This window comes from Danio rerio, chromosome 3 (genome assembly GCF_049306965.1).
Source record: "Danio rerio strain Tuebingen ecotype United States chromosome 3, GRCz12tu, whole genome shotgun sequence".
NCBI lineage: Eukaryota > Metazoa > Chordata > Actinopteri > Cypriniformes > Danionidae > Danio > Danio rerio.
In genome coordinates, this window is record NC_133178.1 from 1110422 (window position 1) to 1138376 (window position 27955).

General features: G+C 39.3%; 2 protein-coding genes across 5 annotated transcripts; both read right to left on the reverse strand.

The window, feature by feature from the left end:
* LOC792627 (uncharacterized) lies at positions 1 to 8416 on the reverse strand. 2 transcript variants are annotated; one of them, XM_009298970.5, is made up of 3 exons: positions 8234 to 8416; positions 6803 to 6956; positions 1 to 2962 (listed from the first exon to the last, which is right to left on the reverse strand). In XM_009298970.5, the coding sequence occupies exons 2-3, from the start codon at positions 6855 to 6857 to the stop codon at positions 1773 to 1775; spliced, it is 1245 nt and encodes a 414-aa protein (XP_009297245.2). In that variant the 5' UTR covers positions 6858 to 6956; positions 8234 to 8416; the 3' UTR covers positions 1 to 1772. The 2 variants fall into 2 exon arrangements, with proteins under 2 accessions (XP_009297245.2, XP_073799840.1); XM_073943739.1 differs by having other exon boundaries at positions 1 to 4113; positions 5790 to 6956.
* Positions 6803 to 27955, reverse strand: LOC108179097 (uncharacterized). Of its 3 annotated transcripts, none has more exons than XR_012400678.1 (4): positions 27815 to 27955; positions 18630 to 18783; positions 17412 to 18256; positions 6803 to 6956 (listed from the first exon to the last, which is right to left on the reverse strand). XR_012400678.1 is itself a non-coding variant. In XM_073943777.1 (3 exons), exons 2-3 carry the CDS (start codon positions 18682 to 18684, stop codon positions 17469 to 17471), a joined length of 843 nt encoding a protein of 280 aa, XP_073799878.1. In that variant the 5' UTR covers positions 18685 to 18783; positions 27815 to 27955; the 3' UTR covers positions 14839 to 17468. The 3 variants fall into 3 exon arrangements, 1 of the variants encoding a protein (XP_073799878.1); XR_012400679.1 differs by lacking the exon at positions 6803 to 6956 and adding an exon at positions 8507 to 8732; XM_073943777.1 differs by lacking the exon at positions 6803 to 6956 and having other exon boundaries at positions 14839 to 18256.

Sequence of the window (27955 nt, forward strand, 5' to 3'; positions counted from 1 at the left end):
TTTGACTATAATGGGATTTATTGACTAGTCAGACGTAATGAACAAACAAACACACAAACGTACATTAAACACAGAACAAAGGTAAACCACGTGGAGATATCGGGTCTATAGAACGTGTAACAACAAAGAGGAATAGTAAAGCTAGGAAATAGAGATTTCAGATAAAAGAGTGACAAAACTTTCAGTTCCACACGCACCATTAAGGATCACCAAAATTAAAAAAACACCTTTTTGATAAAAGGGGCACAGCTTAATCGCATAACTAAAAGTACCTGGACTGAATGTCTGGGATCTCTCTCTTTATGCTTCCGTCCTGATGAAACTCCTTTGATGTCCATCTTGATGTGTTGGGTTTGTAATACAGTTCTGAGGAACGCGATCGCAAACTTTAAACTGAGTTTACTTTGCCGGAAAATAAAGAAAAGCGTGGCGGGAAAAAGTCCATGCGACTTAGAAGAGCCGCGTGGCCCGAAGGCCACCTTTTTGTGAGTTCTTTGTTCGGACGATCTCTGAGGATGTTTGGGGAGAAGTCTGGTTATACCTGCGGGTCACGTGACAACCCGTTCAGCATTCTGACCAATGATTTCAGGGGAAATTGAGCGCGCAAACCTTCCTTTGTCTCGAGGCTGCTCGTATGCAAATTTGAGTGTCCGCCTAAAGCATGCGGACAGGCATTTAATACAGGGCTTTAAAGAATAAAGCAATGCGAGTTATGGTCTTGCTCTATGCATCATGTGTTGTAAAATGTCAGCAGAAACCCATCGGTACCAAACATGGGGGGTTTAAAAGTACATCAACAGAATTTTTCATATCCTTACAATATTTACGCTTTACAAAGGCCTAAAGGGAACATGCATACAGGTTATAAGAGAGGTTACACAGGTAAGAAAAGTCAGAAATGAGATACAAAGTTTACAAAACATAACACTTTAGTCTTGTGCTGGTTCAGGATTTTTTTGAGTTAATTTTCTTTCTGTCGGGACAGCCTCGTGGGTGTGTGTGTGTGTGTGTGTGTGTGTGTGTGTGTGTGTGTGTATTTGGGCAGGAATGTCTTTGAAGTTCCCGGCTTAGTAATCCAGGGACACTGGAGAGATAAGTCTGTCCGGTGTATCCAGACTTGTGGAGCCAGGAGTCGTAAAACCGTCCTGTCGACTAAAACCAGACCGTGATAAAATCAATAAGTAATTTTATGTGGACTGTACGCTACACATCTAAACGCACACAAACACACCTTTTAAACTTGACAAAAACTCTGGAAAACCTTTACTGTCTGCTGTGTGTTTAATATGGTGTAAAGATTATTATGCAGTACTGAAACATCAAGGAGGACGCAGCAAAGAAAGTCACTTATAAATTAAAACTACTTTATTATTTTATGCAACAGCCTTACATTTAAAAGAGAAACATAAGGGCAATCATATGCAAAAAGACCCCAGCCTATATATTGTTCCAGATGTTTTCTTTCCCTTATTTATTTATTTGTTTGGCGCATGTACTCATGTGCGATCGGAAAACTGCCCCCGTCTGACCTATTACTCCCCGAAAAAGGCCGGCCGGTGGCCCCAAGAAAGCCCCGATTTGGCCTGATTAGGCCCGGAAGTGACAGTGGAAACCCCACTGGCCTTGGCTCGCTCGCTTTAGGCGCGATAGTGGAAACGCGGCTACTGAGTACATGTGAAAGGTTTCTCTACAGTGTGAATCCTCTCGTGTGTTTTCAGGTTTCCTAACTGACTGAATCTCTTATCACAGTGTGAACACTTGTACAGTTTCTCTCAAGTGTGAATCTTCTCATGCGTTTTCAGATTTGCTAATCGACTGAATCTCTTATCACAGTGTGAACACTTGAACGGTTTCTCACCAGTGTGGATCCTCTGGTGCTGTTTCAGATGTTCTACCTGACTGAATCTGTTATCACAGTGTGAACACTTGTACGGTTTCTCTCCAGTGTGAATCCTCTCATGTATTTTCAGGTTTCCTAACTGACTGAATCTCTTATCACAGTATGAACACTTGTACGGGTTCTTTCCAGTGTGAATCCTCTCATGCGTTTTCAGATTTGTTAATCGACTGAATCTCTTATCACAATGTGAACACTTGTAAGGTTTCTCTCCAGTGTGAATCCTCTCATGCGCTTTCAGATTTGTTAATCGACTGAATCTCTTATCACAATGTAAACACTTGTACGGTTTCTCTCCAGTGTGAAGTCTCTCATGTGTTTTCAGGCTTCCTAACTGACTGAATCTCTTATCACAATGTGAACACTTGTACGGTTTATCTCCAGTGTGAGTCCTCTCATGTTTTTTCAGGCTTCCTAACTGACAGAATCTCTTATCACAGTGTGAACACTTGTACGGTTTCTCTCCAGTGTGGATCCTCTGGTGCTGTTGCAGTTCTGCAGCTGTACTAAAAGTCTTCACACACTCAAAGCACATATACTCTTTAACACCAGTGTGGATCTTCTGATGTCGTCTTAAATGTGACAGCTGTGTAAAACTCTCTCCACACTCAGAGCATGAATAAGGCTTCTCCTTTGTATGAGTTCTGAGATGGAGTTTCAGTCCTGACGCCCTCAAAAATGTTTTCTCACATTGATCACATCTGTGGGTTCTTTCTCCTTTGTGAATCTTCATGTGTTCATTAAAGGATGATGACCGGCTGAAACTCTTCCCACACTGAGTACATGTGAATGGTTTCTCTCCAGTGTGAATCCTCATGTGTTCATTAAGGTAGTATGAGTGTCTGAAACTCTTCCCACACTGAGTGCATGTGAATGGTTTCTCTCCAGTGTGAATCCTCATGTGTTGATCAAGATTAAACTTGCTTGTCAGACTCTTTCCACACTGACTGCAGGTCAAACGATGCTTGTCTCTTTGCATTAAAGCATCTTCAGTCTGTAAATGAGGTGTTTTCTCAGCTTTTAGGAGTTCATCATCTTCACTCTCCTCACTCTCTTCACTAAGATCTAAAATCAAGGCAAAGAGGTTCAGTTTTTTTGTGCAACCCCAAATCAGAAAACATTGGAACAGTACAGAAAACACAAATAATTTATTGTATTTATTGCAGACAATAGGAACACAAAATATTTCATGTTATGTACATGACATTTGGATATCTCACCTTCAACTGTGCATAACATCACTGAAATTCCTCCAGATTCCTTGAACCTTTTAGTGCGTAAAGGACAAGAGCACAAGCCTACGCTGAACAATTGTGATCTCGGATCCCTTAGGCGGCGCTGCATCAAGAATCCTCATTTCTCTATCAGCGATATCATCACGTGGTCTTAAGACTACTTTAGCAAAATCTTTGTCAAGTACTACAATACATAGTTACAAAAACAAACGCCAGTTAAAACTGTACAGTGCCAAAAGGAGTGTACAGTGTTCAAGGTGCAGAAGGTGATCGTCTGCAGAAACATGCGTTGTTGTGCTGGCTAAAAGTCTCTTCACATTCCGATAGTACTAAAGTAAGATGGTACTAAGTACTATTCTGATAGTAGTTAAAGTAAATGATCTGAATGTGTTCATATGTATTCTCATATTCTGGATAAGCAATAAAACTAAAAAATGTTCATCCAGTGTGTCAGCTCGCAAATAACTCAATTACGAGAACTCACATTGTCTGTCAACACATTTGAATGTGTATTTCTGCGCAGCCTTTTTAAGCAGACAGATACGTCACTCACGTGCACACGTGAAGCACGCATTCACCGCCAGTGGTGTTGTAAAGTCACTAATTACAAATCCTCAAGTTACTGTAATCTAGTTTTTCTCAAAAATTGTAATTTGCTAAGTAGTTTTATAAATGTAATCGTTTACTCTTCCTACATGTTTAGTGCAGTATCTGTACTTTTACTCCACTACTGTCCTTCAACCTGCAGTCATTACTTTATTATGTCTTGTCTATGGGGATTAGAAAAATCAGTTCTGTGATTCCTGTCCAATCAAATCACACATTAAAGGTAAACTGCATCATAATGAACTACCTCAAGACATGGGCACTTTACATGGCAGCAAACTGTTTGGAAGCATTAAAAGTGTTCAAGGAGATGTTCAAAATCTTTACACGCATTGACCCAGAGACTGCTTAGATCAGGGATGCCCAAACACAGTCCTGGAGGGCCGGTGTCCTGCAGATTTTAGCTCCAACTTGCCTCAACACACCTGCACGGATGTTTCTAGAAAGCCTAGTGTGAGCTTGATTAGCTAGCCCAGGTGCGTCTAATTGGGATTGAAACTAAACTTTGCAGGACACTGACCCACCAGGACTGAGTATGGGCACCCCTGGTTTAAATGCTTGTCACTGTTGAGAAGATGATGGATGTTTACTGTATGATGACCAAAATGGCCTTAAACACCCAGCAGGCACAAGATGTCAACATGCCGTCAGATTGAAATTGTACCCTGACGTTGTGGAGATGCTGCATTTATTTGGAAATTAAAACTGGGTTTACATCAGAACTCAACATCAGCCCGATGTCAATGTACAATGTCCAACCTAAAACCAACCAAATATCAACATCTAATGATGTCACAGCTTGACGTTGTGTCGACGTTTCCACTATGACGTCTATCAGATGTGGATTTTTGGTTGCCATAACTGCTGAATAAATGTCAGTATTTGACTTCAATAGGATGTTGGTTTAAGATGTTGGCTGGACATTGGATTTTGGTCACTTTCTAACAACCTAAAATCAACCAAATATCAACGTCATTTGATATCATTATTGGACATCAAAATAACACCCCGGACTCATTGTGGAAACGTAGCCCCGCAGACAATTCTGCAGACTATGAGATACGTCCCGGGAGGAACGTATTCGAGTGTTTTTTGTTTTCGCGGAGACGGAGAGACCGCTGTGCACGCTTTTTCGCATCTCGGGCGCCTCTCGGGAGCGCGCGCCGTTCACGCTTGAAAAGCTGCCGACCCGGCCGCCCTCCTCTTCCTCCTCCTCCTTCCCTAAACCCGAGCAACGGTTTGCAAAAGCCGTCCAGAAAAAAAAAAAAAAAACGGCCTCGTCTTCGATTTCGACCGTGTTTTCGGATCCCGCCGCGTTCTCGCCCTTATTTTTCAGATTCCTTTTTTCATCGTACCTGATTTCTGGAACCGCTGTTCCCCAGAATCGATCCCGGTTGTTGTCCCCGCAGTTGGCTCCTCCTCCTCCGGGGCCTCCGCTCTGCCGACGCAACGCTGTGAGCACCACACCGCCCCGCAGCGTTTGCTCGAAAAAAAATAAACGCGTCCGTACGTACCTCTGGCCACGTAAATCGCGGTCTCCAGAAACGTCCGCGGGGCTACGTTTCCAGAATGAGCTTGGGTTGCAAAATAATGTTGTCTTTAGACGCTGGCTAGACATTGAACTTTGGTCACCTGACATCACAACCTAAGTCTAAACTAATATCAACATCTTAAGACATTGTGTGTCTGCTGGGCAATGACTAAATGCACTACAGAATGTTACGTTTACACACCCATCCACAAATTACATGTAAATGCATCAACTTTTAACAGCATAATACTCACTACTAAGGAATTAATGCTCAATTTCGATTGTCGAATCAAAAAATAGAATCGTCGATGCTGCCACGCCCCCATGTCACGTCAGCTTGGCTTGCAAAGCGGGCAAAAAACACGCTTGTTGAAGTGCTTGTTAAACTGCAGACGCAGGAGACCCGTCGACAGAGCTTAAACCCTCTCCTCTTTCAATGAAGTCACCGGTGTGAAAGTATTTTGGATTTCATGTGAGTTATGTTGACAACATTCGTGTTGTCGACAAAAAAAAAAAACACAGTTTGCAAGCTCTGCTATGTATGTAATGTTATTAGGGTTGGGCCGATAGACGATGGGCGCATCGCGATCGATGAGTCATTTTAGCGAACACCTCAGATACTGTTGGCTGGTTCCAGTTGGTTGTGCGTCTTTTTTACCGACGCCATTATAACGACACAGATCACTGCCTATTCACGAGTCCCGCAGAAAAAAGTGATGGACAGGTGGTAATTATGTGTGTATCTTGCCTTTATTCATTTACTGTATGATTTGGAGAGAAAACAAAGACCATGCAGGTCAGGTAGTTTAAACGGTAGACTACAAATAATTAATTCGTTATTAATTTATTAATTATTCATAATTGAAAAAATGGAATCGAACAGTGACTTTAGAATCAAAAATGTAATCGAATCGAGGATTTGGAGGATCGTGACACCCTTACTCACTACTCAGGAGTAATTTTAAAAGGGCTACTTTTTACATCTACTTTCAGTACTTTAACCCTACTCGCACTACATTTTTAGGCAAGTAATGCTACTTTTACTTAAGTATGCTTTTTCAGTACTCTTTCCACCACTGGTAAACAGAGGACAGGATATTTCTGTGTTCAGCTCTCCTTTATTCTGATCTGACCTTTATTTAGTTTAATAACAGGACTTCAGTAAATGTGCTCTTCCACCTGACCAGCTTTACTGAGCTGAAGATTGATTTATATCCGCACATTTGTTCATTGTTGAACAGTGGCAGTCTGTGATACACAGTTTTGGGGAAATATAATCTTGCACCCGCTGGCCTGTCAACAACTACGCTTGATTTCAAATTTTTCAAATTTACTTCGGCCTTATGATCATAAATGTGTAATAAAGATGAAAATAAAAGACAGCTGAGTGTCCATCTCTGTTTCCCCCTGAGAATAGAAAGTGAATTTACACTTCTCCTTTTATTGAAACTCTTGAACTCTTTTGCCTATAGTGCAGACGATACATCAGATGAAGTGTTCAAAGCTTTTTCTGAATCAGGAATAAACACAAACCTGTTTGTTCTTCAGTGTCTTCATCTGTAATTCTGCAGGGTTCTGGATCACTCATCTTCCCACTGTCCTTCAATAAACTCAGATTTGACTTCTGTCTGAAGGTCTGATGCTCGTCCTCACTTGTAGACTGATGGGAATATTCCAGTATTTATAGCTGAAATGAAGGAGGAGGAGCTTCACTAACAGAGAAACAGATCTGCCAAGACTAATGTAGTGTAGCGTGTGCAAAACAAAGCCAGCGGCCTATTGATGTCTAATAAACCAATAGACAACACAAGAGATGAGCACATTCCACATCTACATTATAGAGATGAGCATGAGCACTTAAAGCGCTTTTGCAGACTAATGAATGTGTCCAGGATCCAAACATCAGTCTACATTTATACAGAAACCACAGCTTTCATGTGCTGCACATAATCACACTCCATGAGTTTAGCTAGCAGTTAGCACCTGTGTGAGCTTGTGTTGGGGTAAAGTTGCTTTTATATTGGCACTTTCAGACGCTCTTCTTAATAATATCATTTCAGAAAAGTTTTATTTGCACATTCTGATTAGCCAAATCATGCTAGCAGCCAACAACTGACAAAGTACAGCTGCACAATCCAACAGAAATAAAGCTAATCAAATGAACAAGAGTCGACTCTCTACTGAACAAACATTATTGAGTTTATTTGACATTTTCTGCATTTATGAGGGGAAAGCTTGGTTATGGATGTGGGGAAATTTCCACTTGTGTGACTTTGATAAATCAGATATAATAGTTTGAAAATATTGACAGAGACATGTTTGAGTATGTTTACAGTACTGTACAACACAAGTCTACACAAAAACACTCACTATTTGGGTAAAAACTAATTTTTTTCATGGCAAGGTTGATATTTACATGTGATTTCAGAACAAATATCCAAAGTACCACAGTAAACAATATAGGGAGCATGTCAGAAGTTTTCACTGAAGCCATGTGTGTAAATAAACCAACTTTACCTCAGCGGTTAGTGGATGAATGAAGTGTTTAACTATAAGTGAGGAGAAAAGTGTGTGTAAAGCTCTGAGCAGCCTGACGAATGGCGGAGCGCCTCTATTGTAGCCTGCTGTAAACCTCCTGAGACTCTACAAGACTTCTGACTCCTTTCTGTCCTCAACTTCTTTGTTTTTATTCACTTTTCTGAGCTAGGCCAGTTTCCCACAGCACATGTAGTATTATAAGTCACACTTACAGGCGATTTGAGAGCGAATATTGAAAGTAAACAATATGAGGCCGTTAAAATGAGCTGTGTGAATGTAAAAGCAGCTTCAGCTCAATGTGTGCTGTTTCTCTGGCCTCTAACACAGTATACAGAATAATAATGAGTGCATGTAGAGCTCACACAGGAAATAAACAGCATTATTAAACATGTTATAACTCTTGTAACATTAGTCAGCTTCACTCACGCTCAGTCTCCAGTAGTTTGCTCTCAATTCTCCACGGAGATTTCTCACATGCAGGAACAACGATCGTGTGAGCAGCAAATGAAGCAAAATCACACGACTGCAGCCACTACACACTCACAAACTGATGGAAAACGGGAATCTTCCTCTCCTTCACTGCTGTATCCACTACATCTCTCTCTGTGTGACTCCTGCTTCACACTGCGCGCTGTCTAGAAGGGGCGTGCGGTTTCTGCTTTTGCGCATGCGTGAACTCTTAAAGGGGCAGCGCTCAAAACAAACAAACGTGTGTACTACTGGGGAATATAATTAAATATCAACTGGATCTTGTCCAGGTTACATTTATTATATTGTTTAAAATTGATTCTTGATTACTCTACTGCAACACCAAGAATGTATTACAGAACTATTATTGATCCACAAAAACTATTACTGTATTGTTCTCCCGACTCCCCTGCATGATCAATCTCACCAGATCAACAATACTGAAGCACTCTCGCACCTACAGCAGGGAAGAAAACAGAAGCAGAAGAAAAACAGGACAGACAGAGATAATTTAAGGGAATGAATGAATGCTGTTTATATAAACTGAAGTCAAATGTGTGGATTTAATTTGCTTTTAATTTGAATTAAACACTTTCGTAATGTTTATTATGACAAAAATATTTAAAATATAATGTGTGATTAAATTAGTACTCCGGCCTCTCGTTTAAACACATCGTTTAAAGTCCTGTATCTTAATCCCACATAATGCTTTTATATTTTATTCTTGTCATTGTGTTTTATTAACCGTTTTACAATGTTCATGTGGACTCATTCTGCTTTAATGTGAATTAACTACTATAATGATTTGTGTAACTTTGCATTTATTGTGTCCATTTCTCTTCTGTGATAATCAGATCTCCGTAATGTTGTAATTATGAAACTAAAAACACACAGAAATCATGCAGTTCCCGTGTGAATGGGCTGTGTAAAGCGGCGCCAGGTAAAATGCAGCAGATTGGTCAGAGCCGCTCCTGAATCTGCCCATCATGTTAATAATTCATTATTGTTTCATGATATCAAACCCGTTTTCATTTCAGTTCATGTTTTCATTATTAATCTTGATATTAGAAGTACACTAATGTGTAGATTATCCATTTATTTAGGCTATTTATGAACAGAAAAGTTGAACAAAAGATGATATTGTCATGTGTTCCCGCCAACACTGGACACACAATAGGTGATGATGTTCAACTGGACAACAAAATGAGCTTAATGGGGGATTTACAGGTGATTTATAGATCAGCATAATGAACGAGGTGAAAGCATGAACTGTTGACATGAAATAAAGAGTATTTCAGCAGCTCTGGTTATATTGATGACTCTGTTAACACCCTGTAAGCCATTCAGGATCAACAGCAGCTCAACTTTATTAGGTGAAAATTAAAGACAATTCAGTTTAGGCCATATTTACCATACAAATGTTCATTTAAATTCTACATAAACTTTATCTCAGCCTTTACTGAAATATAGACCAAGTATTATAGCCTAGTAAAGCAGCCTGTCAAATATATAATCAGCACAAGACTACAAGGACACGACAGTAACAACTCTCCATCAAAACCCATCACAAGACAAAATAATGTTCGTGATCAGTGTGTTCAGGTTATCTCTATATAGTATAGTCATCAGTGCAGGTTTATATTGCAGATATCTGTAATGTCATTCTGACTAGTCCAATTATAATGATCATTTATCAAAATACAGTTGTGCATTTAGTCAGAACAAGGGTTTACGCTAAACAGCTTGCCATATAAGAGCAAACCAACTGTGCTACATGCTTATTCATTTGTCTCATCTTAGCAGGGGCGTAGATTTAGCATGGACGGAGAGGGAACACGTACACACCAATATCCATCAACTATTGAACTGTCCCCCACCAATAATTTAATAAATAAAATAATAATAAATCACACTGAATGCTGACTTACTACCTTAAACAGTAAGTAGCTGTGTTATTTAGTTGATTTTTATGTTAAGTAATGAGTATTATGGTTATTATTATAACATGGGAGTAGGGGAGAGGTGTGTATGTAACTTTTTCACAGCTGCCTGAGGCTTGATCTCTTTCAGAACTGGCTGTGTGTTTCTCTTGTTTTTGATAGAGGAGCTCTGCGATGAACAACACATAATGCATTTCACAAAACATAACTCGGATGGGATGGTGGGCCAAATCAACGGTTACCTGTCAGTAAGTCTTTATTTATTTCCCGAAGGCAATTTGGTTGCAGCATACATACCCTCGGCCATCTTTAGCCCGCGGGCCCTAGTTTGGGCGTCTCTGCTCTAGACAAAATGCGTAATGCAGTAATGGATTTACACACAGGGAAATGTCAGGGTGCACTGTAAAAAGTGGAAACTTAAACAAATTACTTCGACTTGAATGAATTAAGTTTGACAAACTTAATTTATAACAGTTTTCAGTAAATTAAGTTTCAGTATTTAATTAAGAAAACAAGACTGGAAGTGTACATACAGTAGAGTACAAATCATTCAATATAATATTGTTAATATAATAATAATAATAATAGTAAAATACTTTTATTACAGTGCAAATAATTCCCTTCCCATGTTAATATGAAAATAATACTTGTATGTTTTGTGGAAAATGTAAGCATTGCTCATTATTGATAGTGAACATGACGTATACATGCCATAAATAATTTACTTAAATAACTAACTTTACCGAAAACTGTTATAAATTAAGTTTGTCAAACTTAATTCATTTAATTGTAGCAAGTCAAAGTAATTTAAGGGTGCGTTCACACCAGTGAATCGATTCAGTTGTTCTGAAGCAGAGATTACAATTGTTACATTGTTGCTCTTTGCTCTTGGAGCGGTTCGCTTTCACACTGCAAAGTTTCTAATCGGACCAAAAGAGCTAAAACAAGTCACGTGTGAGTAAACTCTCCTCACATTGGTCAGAGTGTCAGGGTTTATTTTGCAGCGTCCCGCTCAGCTGTCAGGAGAGGTGGTGGTTTGGTGGTGATTGACAGGGTGCGCGCGCGACGTGTCTGAGGAGAGATGCGGTGGGGAGGGGTGAGAAGGGTGCGCGATGATGCCTATTTGAGGACCGGGAGGGAGACGCGAGATTATCGGGAGATCATCACTCGTTTGCGGGCATCCGGAGACTCGCGAAACTTCCCGCCCTACTCATAATTCTCTCTTCATATAGCCGTAAGCCTATTACATATCCATAAAACACTGTGATATAACCGCGCTCGGATCAGATCGCTTTCTCACTGCAATCGAACCGCTCCAGGGTTCGTTTCAATCGAGCCGAGACCACCTCACTCAGGCGATCTCGGAGCGATTACTTTGGCGCGGAACAGAGCACGATTGCCCTGTTCACATATGCCAAACGAACCGCGCTAACTGGGCAAACGAGATACGTTCCCAAACAAAAGTGTAGGTGTGAAAGCACCCTCAGTTTCCACTTTTTACAGTATATCGACAGCATTCCTGAAACATATTTGGTGCTTTTTTTGGGTTTTTTTTTTTACCATTATTCGGTTATTTATTAATAACTCAACCAGTTGGGTTAATTTGAATTTCAACAGTCAACTGATTTAACTGACACAAAATGATATGCTTGCGTAATGTTGTTTTTGCGTCATTAAGTTTATTTAAGCTACAACGCCATAATTTTGTTGTTATTTTTGATCAAATTACCTCTCCAAGTCGTGGTTTTTATGTCCGTTTCACCATCCAAGACCATCTTTTAGAAGCGTTTGGATGTGGTAAAACTGTATTGTACACTGTGGACAGCGAGTGAAGCCTGCTGGACAGCCTCTACAGCACACAGAGCTCCATGTTCTGCTCAGGATTTTCTGCTTGATCAGTTTATCACTGTCTGCACTCTGTTCTTCTTTGTTTGTGATTCTTGATTCATTTAAACAAAAGTGTCTGGAACTAAAATGAAATGGAAATAATGAATTTTTGTAAACTGTATGTTGTTTATTTACCCAGCTATAATTGTAAAATTCATATTACTAATGCTACTGTTACTAGTACTACTAATAATTTAATCGGAAAAAAATAACATTTAATCAAAATAACCCCATGCACGGGGTTGAATTATATAACGCAAGGCATTGGGTAAAAATAACCCATAGTTGGGAAGGTGCTATAATAACACATAGGTGGGTTATATGTTGGGTTATTTTTAACCCAACTATTTTAACAGAGTAGCTGAATCCGGGAAGTTGAAAAAAACCTATCTACAGCCGCATTTCCACTGTCGGGCCAGTGTGAGCCAGAGCTTTTATCAGGCTGGGCCAATCCCAGTGAGGCCGAAGTCATGTCGCGTTTCCACTGTCGGGCTAGTAGCTCGCAGCGCGTCATGCAAACCCCGCCCCCAGAACATCCCCCGAATCAAACGTCACACAACCCGCCCACTTCAGCGGGAATCAGGCAGATAAAGCACACTACATCACCATCACGAAACTATTAAAATGAAGACAACCGAAACAAACTAATGAACCGTTACTGTACAGCAGCACATTATACGTCTATACACACAGACCTGAGTGTTCTCATTCATCTTATTCATTTACCTGCCGACCGACTGTTGGTCTCCATCTATAATATAACACCACAGAAATTCTCCGTTAATAACTCGGCAGAAAATGTATTTTATAACATCCTCATGTAGATAGACGCTGTCCAACATTCATCCCAAATGCTCCGGAGAGACCTGAAACATTCACTTTCCCAATAGGCTAGATGACACTTAATAGGTAATTCCCCTTTATTTAAGGTTGCATATAATATCTTAAGTATTTCCGCACATAAGAGCAAGTCATAAAATATAGCCTGTGTTTCGTTGCGCTCAGCAGCTATCCACTAATAAAGCTCTTCATGTATTTAAGATAAAAAGAGAGCCTAACCTACAGACAAAAGGTCGCCTAGTTTCTGACTTCACTCACCCCAATATTGCTCTGTTTGCATGATTTGATTAATATCAACATATCCAAATACTTCATAAATAACATTTCAAACCTTCTCCGGTGTTTGTTGGTTTTAGAAAATATCTAAAATCTTTTTTTTTCAGAGAGGCCTTTGTAAAATAAAAGTTTATTATGGTTTTAATCACGGTTTGATGTATGTACTGTATATACCTACACTGTTCTAGCTAGCTTTTGTTCAGGGCTCAACAATAAGGACTGCCCGGTGGCCCAGGGCCAGCTTGAGAGACGCTTGGGACAGTAGACAGGATCATTACTGGCCAGATTGGGACAGTGCTGCCTTGTCACGAACATTTAATTTGTCTGCGACTTTCATTTGTGTGCATTTTAAGTTTGTGCTTTAAGTCTTTAAGCACTACCTTCTCAATGAAGTCGTAAACACCACATTGCTTTCCGGTTCCGCTTATCTGATTTGATGTTTTGAGCATGATATTTTTTTCCGCAACCTGGGAACAACCAGTACAGAGAAGAAACGGCAACATGGTGACAACATCAAATTATAAGGCTAAAAGAAAATGCCTGTTTCTAATGTCTTGGAAGCAAAAATTTACGTGTGAACAACATGACAAAAAAATGAAGTAATGTTTTGCACTGTTTGCCCACAGTCAGCCCACCTTTTGTTAAATAATTTCGAATCGCAATAAAATACCTGCACATTTTCCATACTGCTCTTTTTGTTTGCATAACACTCAATAAATATATTAACACTTTTATGTTTTTTTAAGTATTGAAATTCTAGATTTACAGACTTTATTTTTGACAAATTATTTAAAATATGCGGCTGAAAAATAGCTATTAACTTTTTTTTTTTTTGGTGGGGCCAGTAAAAATTTTGGCAGGGCAAGTAAAAATCTAAACCACTGGCCCGATCAGACCAGTAGAAAAAATCCACAGCGTTGAACCCTGTTGTTTGTAGTCTTTAAATCAGTGGTTCTCAAACTTTTTTCATCAAGTACCACCTTAGAAAAAAATTGTCTCTCCAAGTATTACCAAAATGAGCAGTATTGAAATACAGTAGCGTAGTAGGCCCAGTAAAGCAGCTACAACTCTGCACAGTTAAAAAACCTGGCAGATTACCTCAGAAATATAGCCTATATATAATATATGGCATATTATATACATAATTTTTAATAATTTTTTAATTATTTGTAGCATGTACATGAGATATTTCATTCCTCCATGTACCACTAGAAGGAAGCCCGCGTACCACTAGTGGTACACGTACCACAGATTGAGAACCACTGCTTTAAATGATTTCAATAAAGCTTAGGCTATTTCATCAAGATATGGCACTATTGTTTTGAGTCTACAAAAGTGGACACGTCATTTGTTAAGTTTCATGTCTTCCTGTGTTTATATTGTGTATTATCTACAAAATAAATAAAATAAGAAAAGAAGCCGCTCGCAGCATCAACAGAGCTGTGAAGGGAGCGCTCTTTTGCTCTGTCTCACACACACATACAGGCATCTATACGCACACAAACACACCTTTTAAACTTGACAAAATCTCTGGAAAACCTTTACTGTCTGCTGTGTGTTTAATATGGTGTAAAGATTATTATGCGTTATTGAAACATCAAGGAGGACGCAGCAAAGAAATTCACTTTTAAATTAAAATTTATTATTTTATGCAGCAGCCTTACATTTAAAAGGGAAACATAAGAGCAATCATACGCAAAAGACGCCAGCCTATATGGCTAGATGTTTTCTTTCCCTTATTTATTCGTTTATGTGTTTGGCGCATGTACTTGTGGACGATCGGAAAAATGTGTCCGCCTCTCACTCCGCCCCGAAGCCCCAGCTGGCCCTCTTTGGCCCAAGGTATTCGACGGGCTGAAAAAGGCCGGCCGCCGGCCCCAAGAAAGCCCCGCTTTGGCCCTGTCACACCTGCTGCAGTGCCCTCTGGTGGTTTTCAAGGGCACCAGTTTTGGTTTTTGTGTTTTGTATCCTAGTCATGTGATCACTCCTTGTTTCCAGCTGTCCCTCATTGTCTAATTAGTTCTGTCTTTATAAGCCCTGTTATGTTGTGTTTAGTTTGCCTTTGGATTTTCAATGTTCTGTTTAGGTTTGTCGTGCTTTATTCGTGATCTGGTTCATCGTGTTTGGTTTGTTTGTTTGTTCACTTTGTTTAGTATCATTACTATGTTTTTGGATACCTGTTTAGTTTGTGTTTGATTCACTTTTGAGCTAGTGGTGGACAAAGCGAGGCTTCGTGAAACACTGAAACTATCGAAGCAAATGTGTCGAAGCTTCGAAACGTTTCGAAACACCACTCTACGGTGACACCAAGTGGTCATTTTATTTGTATTTCACTGAAACAGCTTCAGCAAAGAACAGTTGAGCAAATTGAGGTATCAAACCCCACTTAGTTGCCATTAATCATCAAATGGTTTAGTCGAGCGGTTAGAGTTTGTGACTACCATGCGGGAATAATGGGTTCGAATCCATACTGAAACAGTTATTTTGAAATGCTTTAATACCAGTTGGTAATGCTTTGTTATTGTATCGTTTTGTTTCAACATTGCTCTGACATACCAATAAACATTTGTAAATAAATTTGTATTGTTTTGTTCATAAAACAGGGTTGTTGCTAGATCAGATACAGTTGTGGCCAGAAGTTAACAATAATTATTTATATTATTAATTTGATTTCCCATTGTATTTTATTAACGTCTATCCAAAACCTAAACCCATCACAGTACTGTAAAAATATGAATTATTGTTTTACAGTGTTACAAAAATGATGCTATATTGATGGTGTATCCGCAGCTATATCCTATCTAGACTACACCATAAAACAGTAACATGATTAAAATACATAAAATCATGATTTTGGAGTATTTGTACTAGTCGAGATTCGAACCCAAAATAAAATGGAATTACAGTACCAAAGTGCACACGCACGGTCCACTAGGCCATACAAGACAGAGACATAGTGAAGATCATGCCAGTCAAATGCAGATTCTCCGGGTTTTGAAACGCCTCTGAAATGATCAATGCTTTGAATCGCTTTTGTCACGTGACCAAGTGTTTCTAAACACTTTAGTCACGTGACCTGGGTGTTTCGGATCATGCTTCGGTGCAGTGTTTCGAAACACTTGCGCTTCGGGATCTCGACACTGTGTCGAAACGTCAGTTTCACGTCAGCCATCCCTATTTTGAGCTTCATTTTTGCACTTCATGTTTTTCTCGATTTTGGTACCTTGCCTGTCCCTTTGTCATTTTTTTGGGATCTTTATTGTTTGGCAATAAATGTGTTTTGCTGCACTTGGATCTTTCCCTTGTTTTTGTGATACCCAGTCGTGACAGGCCCGATTAGGCCCCGGAAGTGACAGTGGAAACGTGACTGTCCTTAGCTCGCTCGCTTTAGGCACGATAGTGGAAATGCGGCTTATGGTACAATCAATTCTTAAAAATGACTCAAACCCTGATCCCTTGGCCAGAGTCACTACAGGCAGAACTACTGTAGACACTGTTTGTATTGGTAGGAGAACAGATCAGCGGTGCCCTCTCTCTCCTCTTCTGTTTAATCCATCAATAACACCGCTGGCTCAATCAATTAGACAATGTAGAAATATTATCAATTCAATTAGGCTCATCTGTCCAGTCTATCTCTTTATTTCTATCTGATTTACAAAGTTCACTCCCCAATGCTTTCAAAGCTTTAATATTCTGAATCTATCCTGATTTCCATTAATACAATTAGCCATAATGTGCCCAAATATACAGATAATCAACAGACCGACCTTACAACCCATACTCAAAATAAATAATATGTCGATTGACGGAAAGGTTGAGGCTGATATCCAGAGATGGATGCACCTACCCTCATCACCATCAGCCAGAATATCTACAATAATAATCAATATCTTGCCCAGAATTATTTACATAAGCTCCACGCCTCCCCTCGCCCCAGCTGATATCGAAATCTAAACCAAATAAGCGATTTAACTTAAACAGTGAAAAACGTTTAACATTGAAAATTAATCCAAATCCAAATCTGAATAAGAAACAACAGAGGTCACGAACTGAAAGATGATCAACGTGAATCCCGAATGGAAATGAGTTTAGAGTTACACTGTTCAAAACTGAATTCAGAGTTTCTCTAATAGCAAACAACATCAGTTTTCCTGCTCATATTTTAATGTTGTGTGTGATTATGGTCTTTTCACCTTCACTCCTGATTCAAAACAGCCTCACACACCAGAGAATGCTCTTCTGCACTGATGTCATGTGTGCTGCTTTTCTCCAGTGTGGACTTTCAGGTGTTTCTTAAGCTGCACCGAGTGTGTGAATCTCTCCAGACACTGATCACATGAGTACGGTTTCTCTCCTGTGTGAAGTCTCTCATGTGTTTTTAGGTTTCCTAACAGACTGAATCTCTTATCACAGTGTGAACACTTGTACGGTTTCTCTCCAGTGTGGATCCTCTGGTGCTGTTTCAGATCTGCAGCTGTAATAAAAGTCTTTCCACACTCAAAGCACATATACTCTTTCACACCAGTGTGGATCTTCTGATGGCGTCTTAAACTTGAATGCTCTGTGAAACTCTTTCCACACTCAGAGCATGAATAAGGCTTCTCCTTTGTATGAACTCTGAGATGGAGTTTCAGCGCTGATGCCCTCAAGAATGTTTTGCCACATTGATCACATCTGTGTTTTCTCTCTCCAGTGTGGATCATCATGTGTTGAGTAAGAGATGATGATAGTCTAAAACTCGTCCCACACTGAGTGCATGTAAACGGTTTCTCTCCAGTGTGGATCCTCATGTGTCGATTAAGAGATGACGATAGTCTAAAACTCGTCCCACACTGAGTGCATGTGAATGGTTTCTCTCCAGTGTGGATCCTCATGTGTTCATTAAGATTATACTTGCTTGCCAGACTCTTTCTACACTGACTGCAGGTCAATTGATTCTTGTCTCTTTGCATTAAAGCATCTTCAGTCTGTAAATGAGGTGTTTTCTCAGCTTTTAGGCGTTCATCATCTTCACTCTCCTCACTCTCTTCACTAAGGTCTAAAATCAAAGTTAAAAGATTCAGTTTTTAGTAAGTCATAAACAATAGGAGCAAAATATGAAGTATAAAGACTAAATAAATATAAGATAAATAATTAAATAAGATACAGTCCAGTAGTCCAGTACTACAAATGTCTCATTTATAAAATGTAGTAAATGTAAAATAAATAAGCTCAGATTAACATTTAATTATGTCTTATGTTAACAAATATTAAATAAATAATAAAATCAAGTGTCAATTTTTTTACCCGGAATAGAAAGTGAATTTACACTTCTCCTTTTATTGAAACTCTTGAACTCTTTTGCCTATAGTGCAGACGATACATCAGATGAAGTGTTCAAAGCTTTTTCTGAATCAGGAATAAACACAAACCTGTTTGTTCTTCAGTGTCTTCATCTGTAATTCTGCAGGGTTCTGGATCACTCATCTTCCCACTGTCCTTCAATAAACTCAGATTTGACTTCTGTCTGAAGGTCTGATGCTCGTCCTCACTTGTAGACTGATGGGAATATTCCAGTATTTATAGCTGAAATGAAGGAGGAGGAGGAGTTTCACTTGAGGAGGAGGGGCTTTATTAACACATGATCACCTAAGACGAGTGTTTCCTAATATGGTCTTTGTGCACAAACATAGCAGAGAACTACAACAAGAACTACAGCAGTCTCCAAAAATCTAATGTCAATATCTGGATAGGCTGTTTTCTGGTCTGACGGCAGAATTGGAGGAATAGACAAATGCTCTTGGTGCAGTTGATCTCTATGGACGCCAAAATAAGCTTATTTTTTATCTTATTATAATGTTTAAAATAGGGCCGGGTGATAATTCGATATTGATAATTATCACTATATATAATTTTTCAATGAAACGATAATGACAGTTCAATAAGTGTGCGATAATATTTGCGCACTATGCGTAACGTTGCACAGGCATTTTGCAGCCTGCCCTTCCAGATGCAGTACACGCTTACAGCCATACAGAGTTAGATGCAATTGGAGGAGTGAGACAAAATAAGGTGAAAAGGTCACAGACATTGTTGACAAGAAACATCATTAAGCGTCAGTAGTCTGGAGCTATTTAGTGTTTTGCAATTCAAAACAAAACAGAGCAACGTGCACTACAAACTTTTATTTCTTATTCTATTAATACGAGGAACAGACACACTCTCTATAGGATTTGCCAGATATGCGTTACTGATGTTTAAGTGGGGTGAACAAGAGTCTAGGTGGCTATAATGTGAATTTTGTGAATTTTTACCTGCTAGTCAGATGGTGCAAATTTATAAATAACTTACCTGATCTCTCTCTATTTCGTAATGCACCCGCAAACTCAAATGATCTTGATGTAGTAACCAGCAGTATGGATGCCATCTTTACTAGCACACTAAATACTGTGGCACCCATCAAATTAAAAAAGGCTAGAGAGATTAAAACTGTACCATGGTATAATAGTCATACTCGTGCGCTCAAAACAGCAACCCGCGCCCTGGAACGTAAATGGGAAAAAAACTAATTTAGAGGTCTTTAGAATTGCGTACAAAGACAGTATGTCCAGCTATAGGAGGGCTCTAAAATCTGCCAGGACCGAGCACCTGCGCAAACTGATAGAAAATAATCATAACAATCCTAGATTTTTATTTAACACCATCTCCAAATTAGCAAATAATCGGTCATCCTTGGAACAAACTACTCCACCGCAAATTAGTAGTGATGACTTCATGAATTTTTTCAGTAATAAAATAGAAGGCTTTAGACAGAAAATAGGAGATGCCAAACTTTCTGCACCGGCTTATACTCCAAATCCTGTAAATATTTCATTAAATCATAATAATAACCTACACTGCTTCAAAATCATAGAACATGAAGAGTTAGTGAAAATTATAAATAGCTCTAAACCAGCTACGTGTATGCTGGACTCAATTCCAACAAAATTACTGAAAGAGCTGCTACCTGCTATAGGAGAACCTCTTCTTAACATTATCAACTCTTCTTTATCTATAGGCCATGTTCCAAACTCTTACAAGCTAGCTGTTATTAAGCCTATTATTAAGAAACCGCAACTAGACACCAACAACTGAGCTAACTATAGGCCTATTTCAAATCTTCCATTTATGTCTAAAATACTAGAAAAAGTTGTTTCCACTCAATTATGCTCTTATCTGCAGACGAACAATATTTTTGAAGTGTGTCAGTCAGGTTTCAGGGCTCACCACAGTACAGAAACCGCCTTAGTGAAAATAACCAACGATTTACTCTTAGCCGCTGACCGAGGGTGCGTCTCGCTATTAGTTTTACTCGATCTTAGTGCAGCATTTGATACCATTGACCACAATATCCTCATAAATCGCTTAAAGTCTACAGGTGTCCAGGGACAGGCTCTACAATGGTTTAAGTCATACTTAACTGACCGTTACCAGTGTGTGAATATTAATGGACGCCTTCACCAGTCAGCCTAGTGCAGTATGGGGTGCCTCAAGGATCAGTTTCAGGCCCTTTGCTGTTTACAATTTACATGCTACCTCTGGGAGACATTATTAGAAGACATGGGATCAGCTTTCACTGCAGTGCAGATGATACTCAATTATATATTTCAACTAAACCTGACGAGACGTCTGAACTGTCTAAACTAACTGAGTGCATTAGAGATGTTCAAGACTGGATGACCAACAATTTCCTTCTCTTAAACTCAGACAAAACAGAATTATTACTTATTGGGCCTAAATCCTGCACACAGCAGATCTCACAACTCAATCTACAATTAGAGGATACAGAGTTAGTGTTAGCTCTACTATAAAAGATCTGGGTGTCATATTAGACAGCAATCTAACTTTTAAAAACCATATATCCCATGTCACAAAAACTGCCTTCTTTCATCTGAGAAATATCGCTAAATTACGAAATATGCTATCCATCTCAGATGCAGAAAAGCTAGTCCATGCTTTTATGACCTCTAGGCTGGATTACTGTAATGCTCTATTTGCTGGCTGCCCAGCATCCTCTATAAACAAACTTCAGCTAGTACAACATGCAGCAGCCAGAGTTCTGACCAGGTCTAGCAAATATGATCATATCACCCCAATGTTATCCTCCTTACTCTGGCTGCCTGTTCAGTTTCATATTGAATTTAAAATATTACTTCTCACCTATAAAGCTCTAAATAATCTAGCTCCTGTTTATCTAACCAACCTTCTGTCTCGCTACGAACCAACTCGCTCTTTAAGATCTCAAAATTCAGGGCTTCTGGTAGTACCTAGAATAGCAAAATCAAGTAAAGGAGGTCGAGCCTTCTCTTTCATGGCTCCTACACTCTGGAATAGCCTTCCCGATAACGTCCGAGGCTCAGACACACTCTCCCAGTTCAAAACTAGATTAAAGACCTGTCTGTTTAGTAAAGCATACACTCAATGCATCACCTAGCGGGTTCCACACTGGCTCCTACATCTTGCTTATATACACTATGAACAGCAGCTACGCTAATTATTCTCTTTATTCTCTCTTTTCACCTGGGGATACTCATCCCGAGGTCCTCAGATTAGGCGGAGTCACTGATTGGATCCAAGACCAGCGACGAGAGGATCCCAAGGATTCCATATCCGGGACCAGGCCGTATCCTGAGCTGCTGCTGCGCTGGTGGTCGTGGGGAGTGGAGAACATGAGTCTGATTCCAGTGACGCTCCAGGGACAGACGAGTCTTCGCTGAGGCCATCTTCCTGCCTAAACCACGGCGAATGAAGTTCTGCACAAGACTTTTGGCCAGTGGAGAAATTAAAATGGTCGTGCCCAACTGAGTCTGGTTCTCTCAAGGTTTTTTTTCTTCACTCTTATCAGGTGAAGTTTTTTTTCCCTCTCCGCTGTCGCCACTGCCTCGCATGGTTCAGGATTGGTAGAGCTACGCATCGATGAATTGGCTCTTCAGTGTTTGAACTCTCAGTAATGATTAAATCACACTGAACTGAGCTAAACTGAACTGAACTTGAACACTAAAACCTGAACCACACTGTTCCAGTTACTGAACCACACTGTTCCAGTTACTATGACCATTTATGTGAAGCTGCTTTGACACAATCTACATTGTAAAAGCGATATATAAATGAAGCTGAATTGAATTGAATTACAAACTGCGCAGACGACTCGTGTCATCAAAAGCAGACAACACCACAGACCTGTTTCACCATTTAAAACAACACCACCCTTATGAAGATGCTAATAAGATTACAGACCCAAACAAGTGTTGATAAACCAGCGCAGCTACCCAGTAGAGTTTCATGTCATCATTTTAGAAAACCATACTTTCATGAAAAACCCATGAAAAGACAGACGAAAGACATGACAGACAACACAGTCTCAAACACATCTCAATGAACACTTGAGGCTTGCTCTACATGCTGCATTATTTAAGGGCATTCGTTACGACATTAATAGGATCTTTTGTTGTCAAGCTTATGTTTCCTTATTAATATTAGGATATTAATATGTTTCTTTATTTAACCAGATAAAAACCCATTGAGATCAAGATCTCGTTTACAAGGGTGACCTGGCCAAGAGGTCTGCAACACACGATTTATAAAAAAAAACTTATAATAATATTAATAGATAGAAAATATACATATAGATATAAAAATACAGTTCAGTTTTTCAGCTTTACACATTTCAATATATTAAATACACATAAATTGAGAAATGAATTGTTGTTGTTTGGTAAAAGGATAGAGCGAAACGATGTCATTGGGATGAGCTCAGATATTTTTAGTTTAGACTGAAGAGTAGTCCAGGATGAGGGGTTGGCATGACTAAAGGCTCGCTTCCCTATTTCAGTTACATGTTAAGTTAACAAACGCGCGCGAATAGACATCCTGCGGCGCGATATGCAGGAATGGCGCGCTGCGAATAGCGCGATACGTGCGAATTGAGCGTTTTGCGCGTTTGACACACTTAACGAGCGTTTCACGCAAATCTCTCGAATTCGAAAATCTGAACTTCAGCTGACATTCGCGCCGCGTTAACCAATTAGAAGCTTGCTCTTGTAGGGCCGTGACTGTGAAATCCTCCAGGCGACACCGACAACAAGTCATCAAACTGGGCTTGGCTCAGTCAGAAGCACCGTTGAAAGCCTCCGTCATCCAGGTTCAGTTTCTGGAGGAGTTTATAAGCTCACATAGCTGGATGCACCTCTGAAAGCATGTAGTGGACTCAGACACGACCCTAAACGTATCAACGCTGTTTTTCAGTCTTCATAAAGCACATAAACACTGTTATTTTCTTCATAAAATCCATGTTAGCATTTTAGCAACGAAGCTACAGTCACCGGACAGACAGAAGCCCTGCTCATCACGCGAATCCGCGTCTGTTCTGAAGTGAATTTGACGCGTGAATGAAGCGAGTAAACTCAAATGTTCACGCGGCTATTTGCGCGCGAATAGCGCGATTTATCCGGGCGTTCCGCGTCAGGTGTGAACACAGCATTAGACTTATGGAGAAGGGAACATGGGTATGAAGGCACCAGTCCCATCAGAAGAGCCTTATGGACCAGAGTCATCCAGTGGGTGAACCTTCTTACATACAGAGAAGGCCACTCTGGCATACAATTCACAATGGCGAGTAAGTCTCTGACAGCCTGTAACAAACCTTAGAGCAGTGTGATAGATGGAGTTTAAAGGCTGAAGACATTTGTTTGAAGCATGCATATATGAAACATCACCATAGTCAATCAATGGTAAAAATGTTGCAGACGGCAAATGTTTACGAGCTTTAAGAGAAAAGCAGGATGCATTTCGATAGTAAAATCCGAGCTTAACTCTCAATTTTCAAACCAAATTTGCTCTGTGTTCTTTGAAAGAAAGCTCCTAATCGAGTAGAAAGCCCAAATACTTATAGCTATTTGTTTTGAACTCTGTAACAGCACTATTGTCCCTCATCAACGGAAAAAAACGGCCTTTATAAAGGACATGATCACTGAGGAGAAATCAGAGGCTCAAGATATATAACAGACGTCTACAACAGCAGTGGATCATCAATTAAAGCCTTATTTTCCACAGGAGAGAAGCATCATCCACCGCAGTTGTTTAAGACGGGCACAAACTAAACATATATACGCTTTATCTTTTTGCAGCTGTGGAAATATAAATGTGTATAATCTAATTTTAAATGAGCAATAATCAGCATGAGGAACATTTACCCGCTCGTCTTTCTGACTACCTCCTGAGCTAAAGTGATGCAAATGCTGCGGTCAGGCTTTTAACGACTCTGCCTTTGTCTTCAGGTGATACTTTGAGGCTAAAGAAAGCCCTTTTGTTGATGAACTTGTGTGGTCAGTAGCTGGGCCGGTTTTTAACACCTGTACGCCAGTTATCAAGATGACTCCAATACTGAATTTGCATGCTTTGTTTAGCCATCCCCCCTCCTCCTAAAGAAGACATTACGACTGCCGACACTCACATTACATTCGGGCCTGGGCACGCTTACGTCGTTGATGATGCACTGTTGAGTAAGCGCTCTCGCTCAGCACATTGGATATTTCTTTAGTAATATCGGTTAAGTCGTTTGATATGCAGTGACACAATCAGATATTTCGCCGAATAGATCAGCCACTGCTGACGCTCATAAACAATCATAAAGTCCTGGTGCTGCAGGAATGAGGAGGTTTGCTGAAGGTGCAGTGAGGGGTTTGCGTATTTAATAATCAACAACAGTTTGTGTTCATTGAACAGTAAGAATGATTAATAAATCCATATCAAGCAGCTCCATAAAACAGCTCGCTTTCATTTTCGGGCTCAGGTGCGCTTTGCACCCACACCACGCCAAAGCCCAAGTGAACCGCGCCTGAGGCCCCGTTTACACTAGTGTGTATAAATTTGAAAACGTATAAATTTTGCTACGGTTACGCCATCCGTCCACACTACGCCGGAGTTTTCGAGCGCCGAAAACGAATCGTTTTGGAAGCCCCTATCACATGACTATAACACATGGCTTTAACGCTACCGGAAGACAGCAGACCAGCCTTCACTGTAAACAACAACATGGACTCAGAAATGGGAGCGTTGTTTGCACTATTGTCTGTTTTAGGTGCCATTGTGCAGTTATTCATTTGTTATGTTTAGTAACAACTCAACTTCGACGTCTGTCCACAAAAATACCTCTCTTGCTTTCTTTGCCATTGCGTTCATTGTTCAACCGGCGTTTGCTGACAAAAAAATGCCGAGCGAGACACATGCTACCTGTTTATATTTGAATGCGCATGCCTAGAGTGCAAGACAGTGTTGGGCAATATATTAAATTTTCAGATTGCCATATCGGCCCCCTGTGAGATCACCGATACACGATACTATCGCAAGGGGCGCAGCAGTGTTATATAATAATATATATATACATACATACATACATATATATTTATACACACACACACAGTTGAAGTCAGAATGATTAGCGCCCCTGTTTATTTTTTTCCCCAATTTCTGTTCTGGGAAGATTGTTTCAGCACATTTCTAATCATAATATTGTTAATAACTCATCTCTAATAACTGATTTATTTTCTCTTTGCCATGATGACAGTAAATAATATTAGACTAGATATTCTTCAAGACGCTTTTATTCAGCCTAAAGTGACATTTAAAGGCTTCACTAGGGTAATAAGGTTAACTAGGCAGGTTAGGGTAATTAGGCAAGTTATTGTATAACGATGTTTTTTTCTGGAGACTATCGAAAACATATTAGCTTAAAGGGGCAAATAATATTGTCCCAAAAATGTTTTTTAAAAAATGAATAACTTCTTTTATTCTAGCCGAAATAAAACAAATAAGACTTTCTCCAGAAGAAAAAAAAATGATCAGGCATACTGTGAACATTTCATTGCTCTGTTAAAAACAATTTGGTAAATATTTAAATAAGAAAATAAAAATCAAAAGGGGGCGAGTAATTCTGACTTCAACTGTATATATAATTATTATATTTAACCATATCGAAACATATTTATTAACCTTTCGGCTGATTTTTAAACTTATTTAATAACCTAGATCATTTGCATAACGTTTGATTTTGGATAATAATTCAAACCAATGCAAATGACTGCGCTCTTACAGCTAAATGGGCTTTGAGACCGAAATTATATCAAACAAGACTCGATGCAACAGTGCCGCGCGGGACGGGATTTGATGGTGACCTCAGGTTCACGCGTTATCCTCGGCCAGCAGGACTGCCGCAATATGGATATAATATACATGGCTGAAAGCAAATGAAATGATATTTATCTACGCACAAAAGAAACAAGCATGCATTAAGTTCCTTTCAGACAGGTGGCGGATGGAGGAGTCTAGCTTTTTATTTTGGAACTAAATTAAAATAGTTTTGAGCAAAAAAAGTTACTGATGTGTCAATATGATACATAATAGATACACAAAAACATCTATATGGTATAAAAATGGATCTTGAAAGATGGATTAATAAACATCTCAGTTCCAAAACATATGATTATTCTGACTGTTTGTTCATGTGTCAGTTTTAACAGAATCATTATAATCAAGTAAATAGAACTCATCTAGGGGAATTTTCAATCGGAATATTATTAGCTATTTTATCTGAAATACATTGAGGTTTGTAGTTACACAAACATACATTTTGTATGATCCCTCTTATTTTGGCAAATTTATTAATTAAAAATAAATAAAGAACATTTTTCAGATTATTCTTATAACTTTTGACCTCAACTGTACTGTATGTATGATTTGACAATTTATTTTGATAAAAAAAAAAAAACATTGTAAACCCTAAACAATTCTACATGAACACTACACTTGGCTGTGTGACTGCATGTTGTTTTAAATGATTTTAAAACGTGTGCCAACGTATGCAACTCATGGTATTATTTTTTATCAAATAAATTACAATATTTCACTCATATAAAATGCAAAAAAAATATATATATATTTTAACAAAACATATTTATTTATTTTTATTATTTGAAACTTTTAATAAGGATGATTTCAAAAATAGTTTTAGCACAATGGCGCCCCTATGCACCGCATATACTGCACATACCGTTTTTAGCGCCCCTGCATAGAAATACAGTAGTATCATCCTGAAATGTGTACATATAACTACAACTTTTACTTAAACAGTTGGAAATTGCCAGATTTGAGCAGGTAACAAAAGCAATATTGAGCTAACAAGCAAGCTACTACAGGTTGACGAGAACAACAGCTCATCTTCCGTCGATAATAACTTTATAAACAGTAAGATCACGCAGGTTATCACAACTTCTGACTCCTTTCTGTCCTCAACTTCTTTGTTTTTATTCACTTTTCTGAGCTAGGCCAGTTTCCCACAGCACATGTAGTATTATAAGTCACACTTACAGGCGATTTGAGAGCGAATATTGAAAGTAAACAATATGAGGCCGTTAAAATGAGCTGTGTGAATGTAAAAGCAGCTTCAGCTCAATGTGTGCTGTTTCTCTGGCCTCTAACACAGTATACAGAATAATAATGAGTGCATGTAGAGCTCACACAGGAAATAAACAGCATTATTAAACATGTTATAACTCTTGTAACATTAGTCAGCTTCACTCACGCTCAGTCTCCAGTAGTTTGCTCTCAATTCTCCACGGAGATTTCTCACATGCAGGAACAACGATCGTGTGAGCAGCAAATGAAGCACAATCACACGACTGCAGCCACTACACACTCACAAACTGATGGAAAACGGGAATCT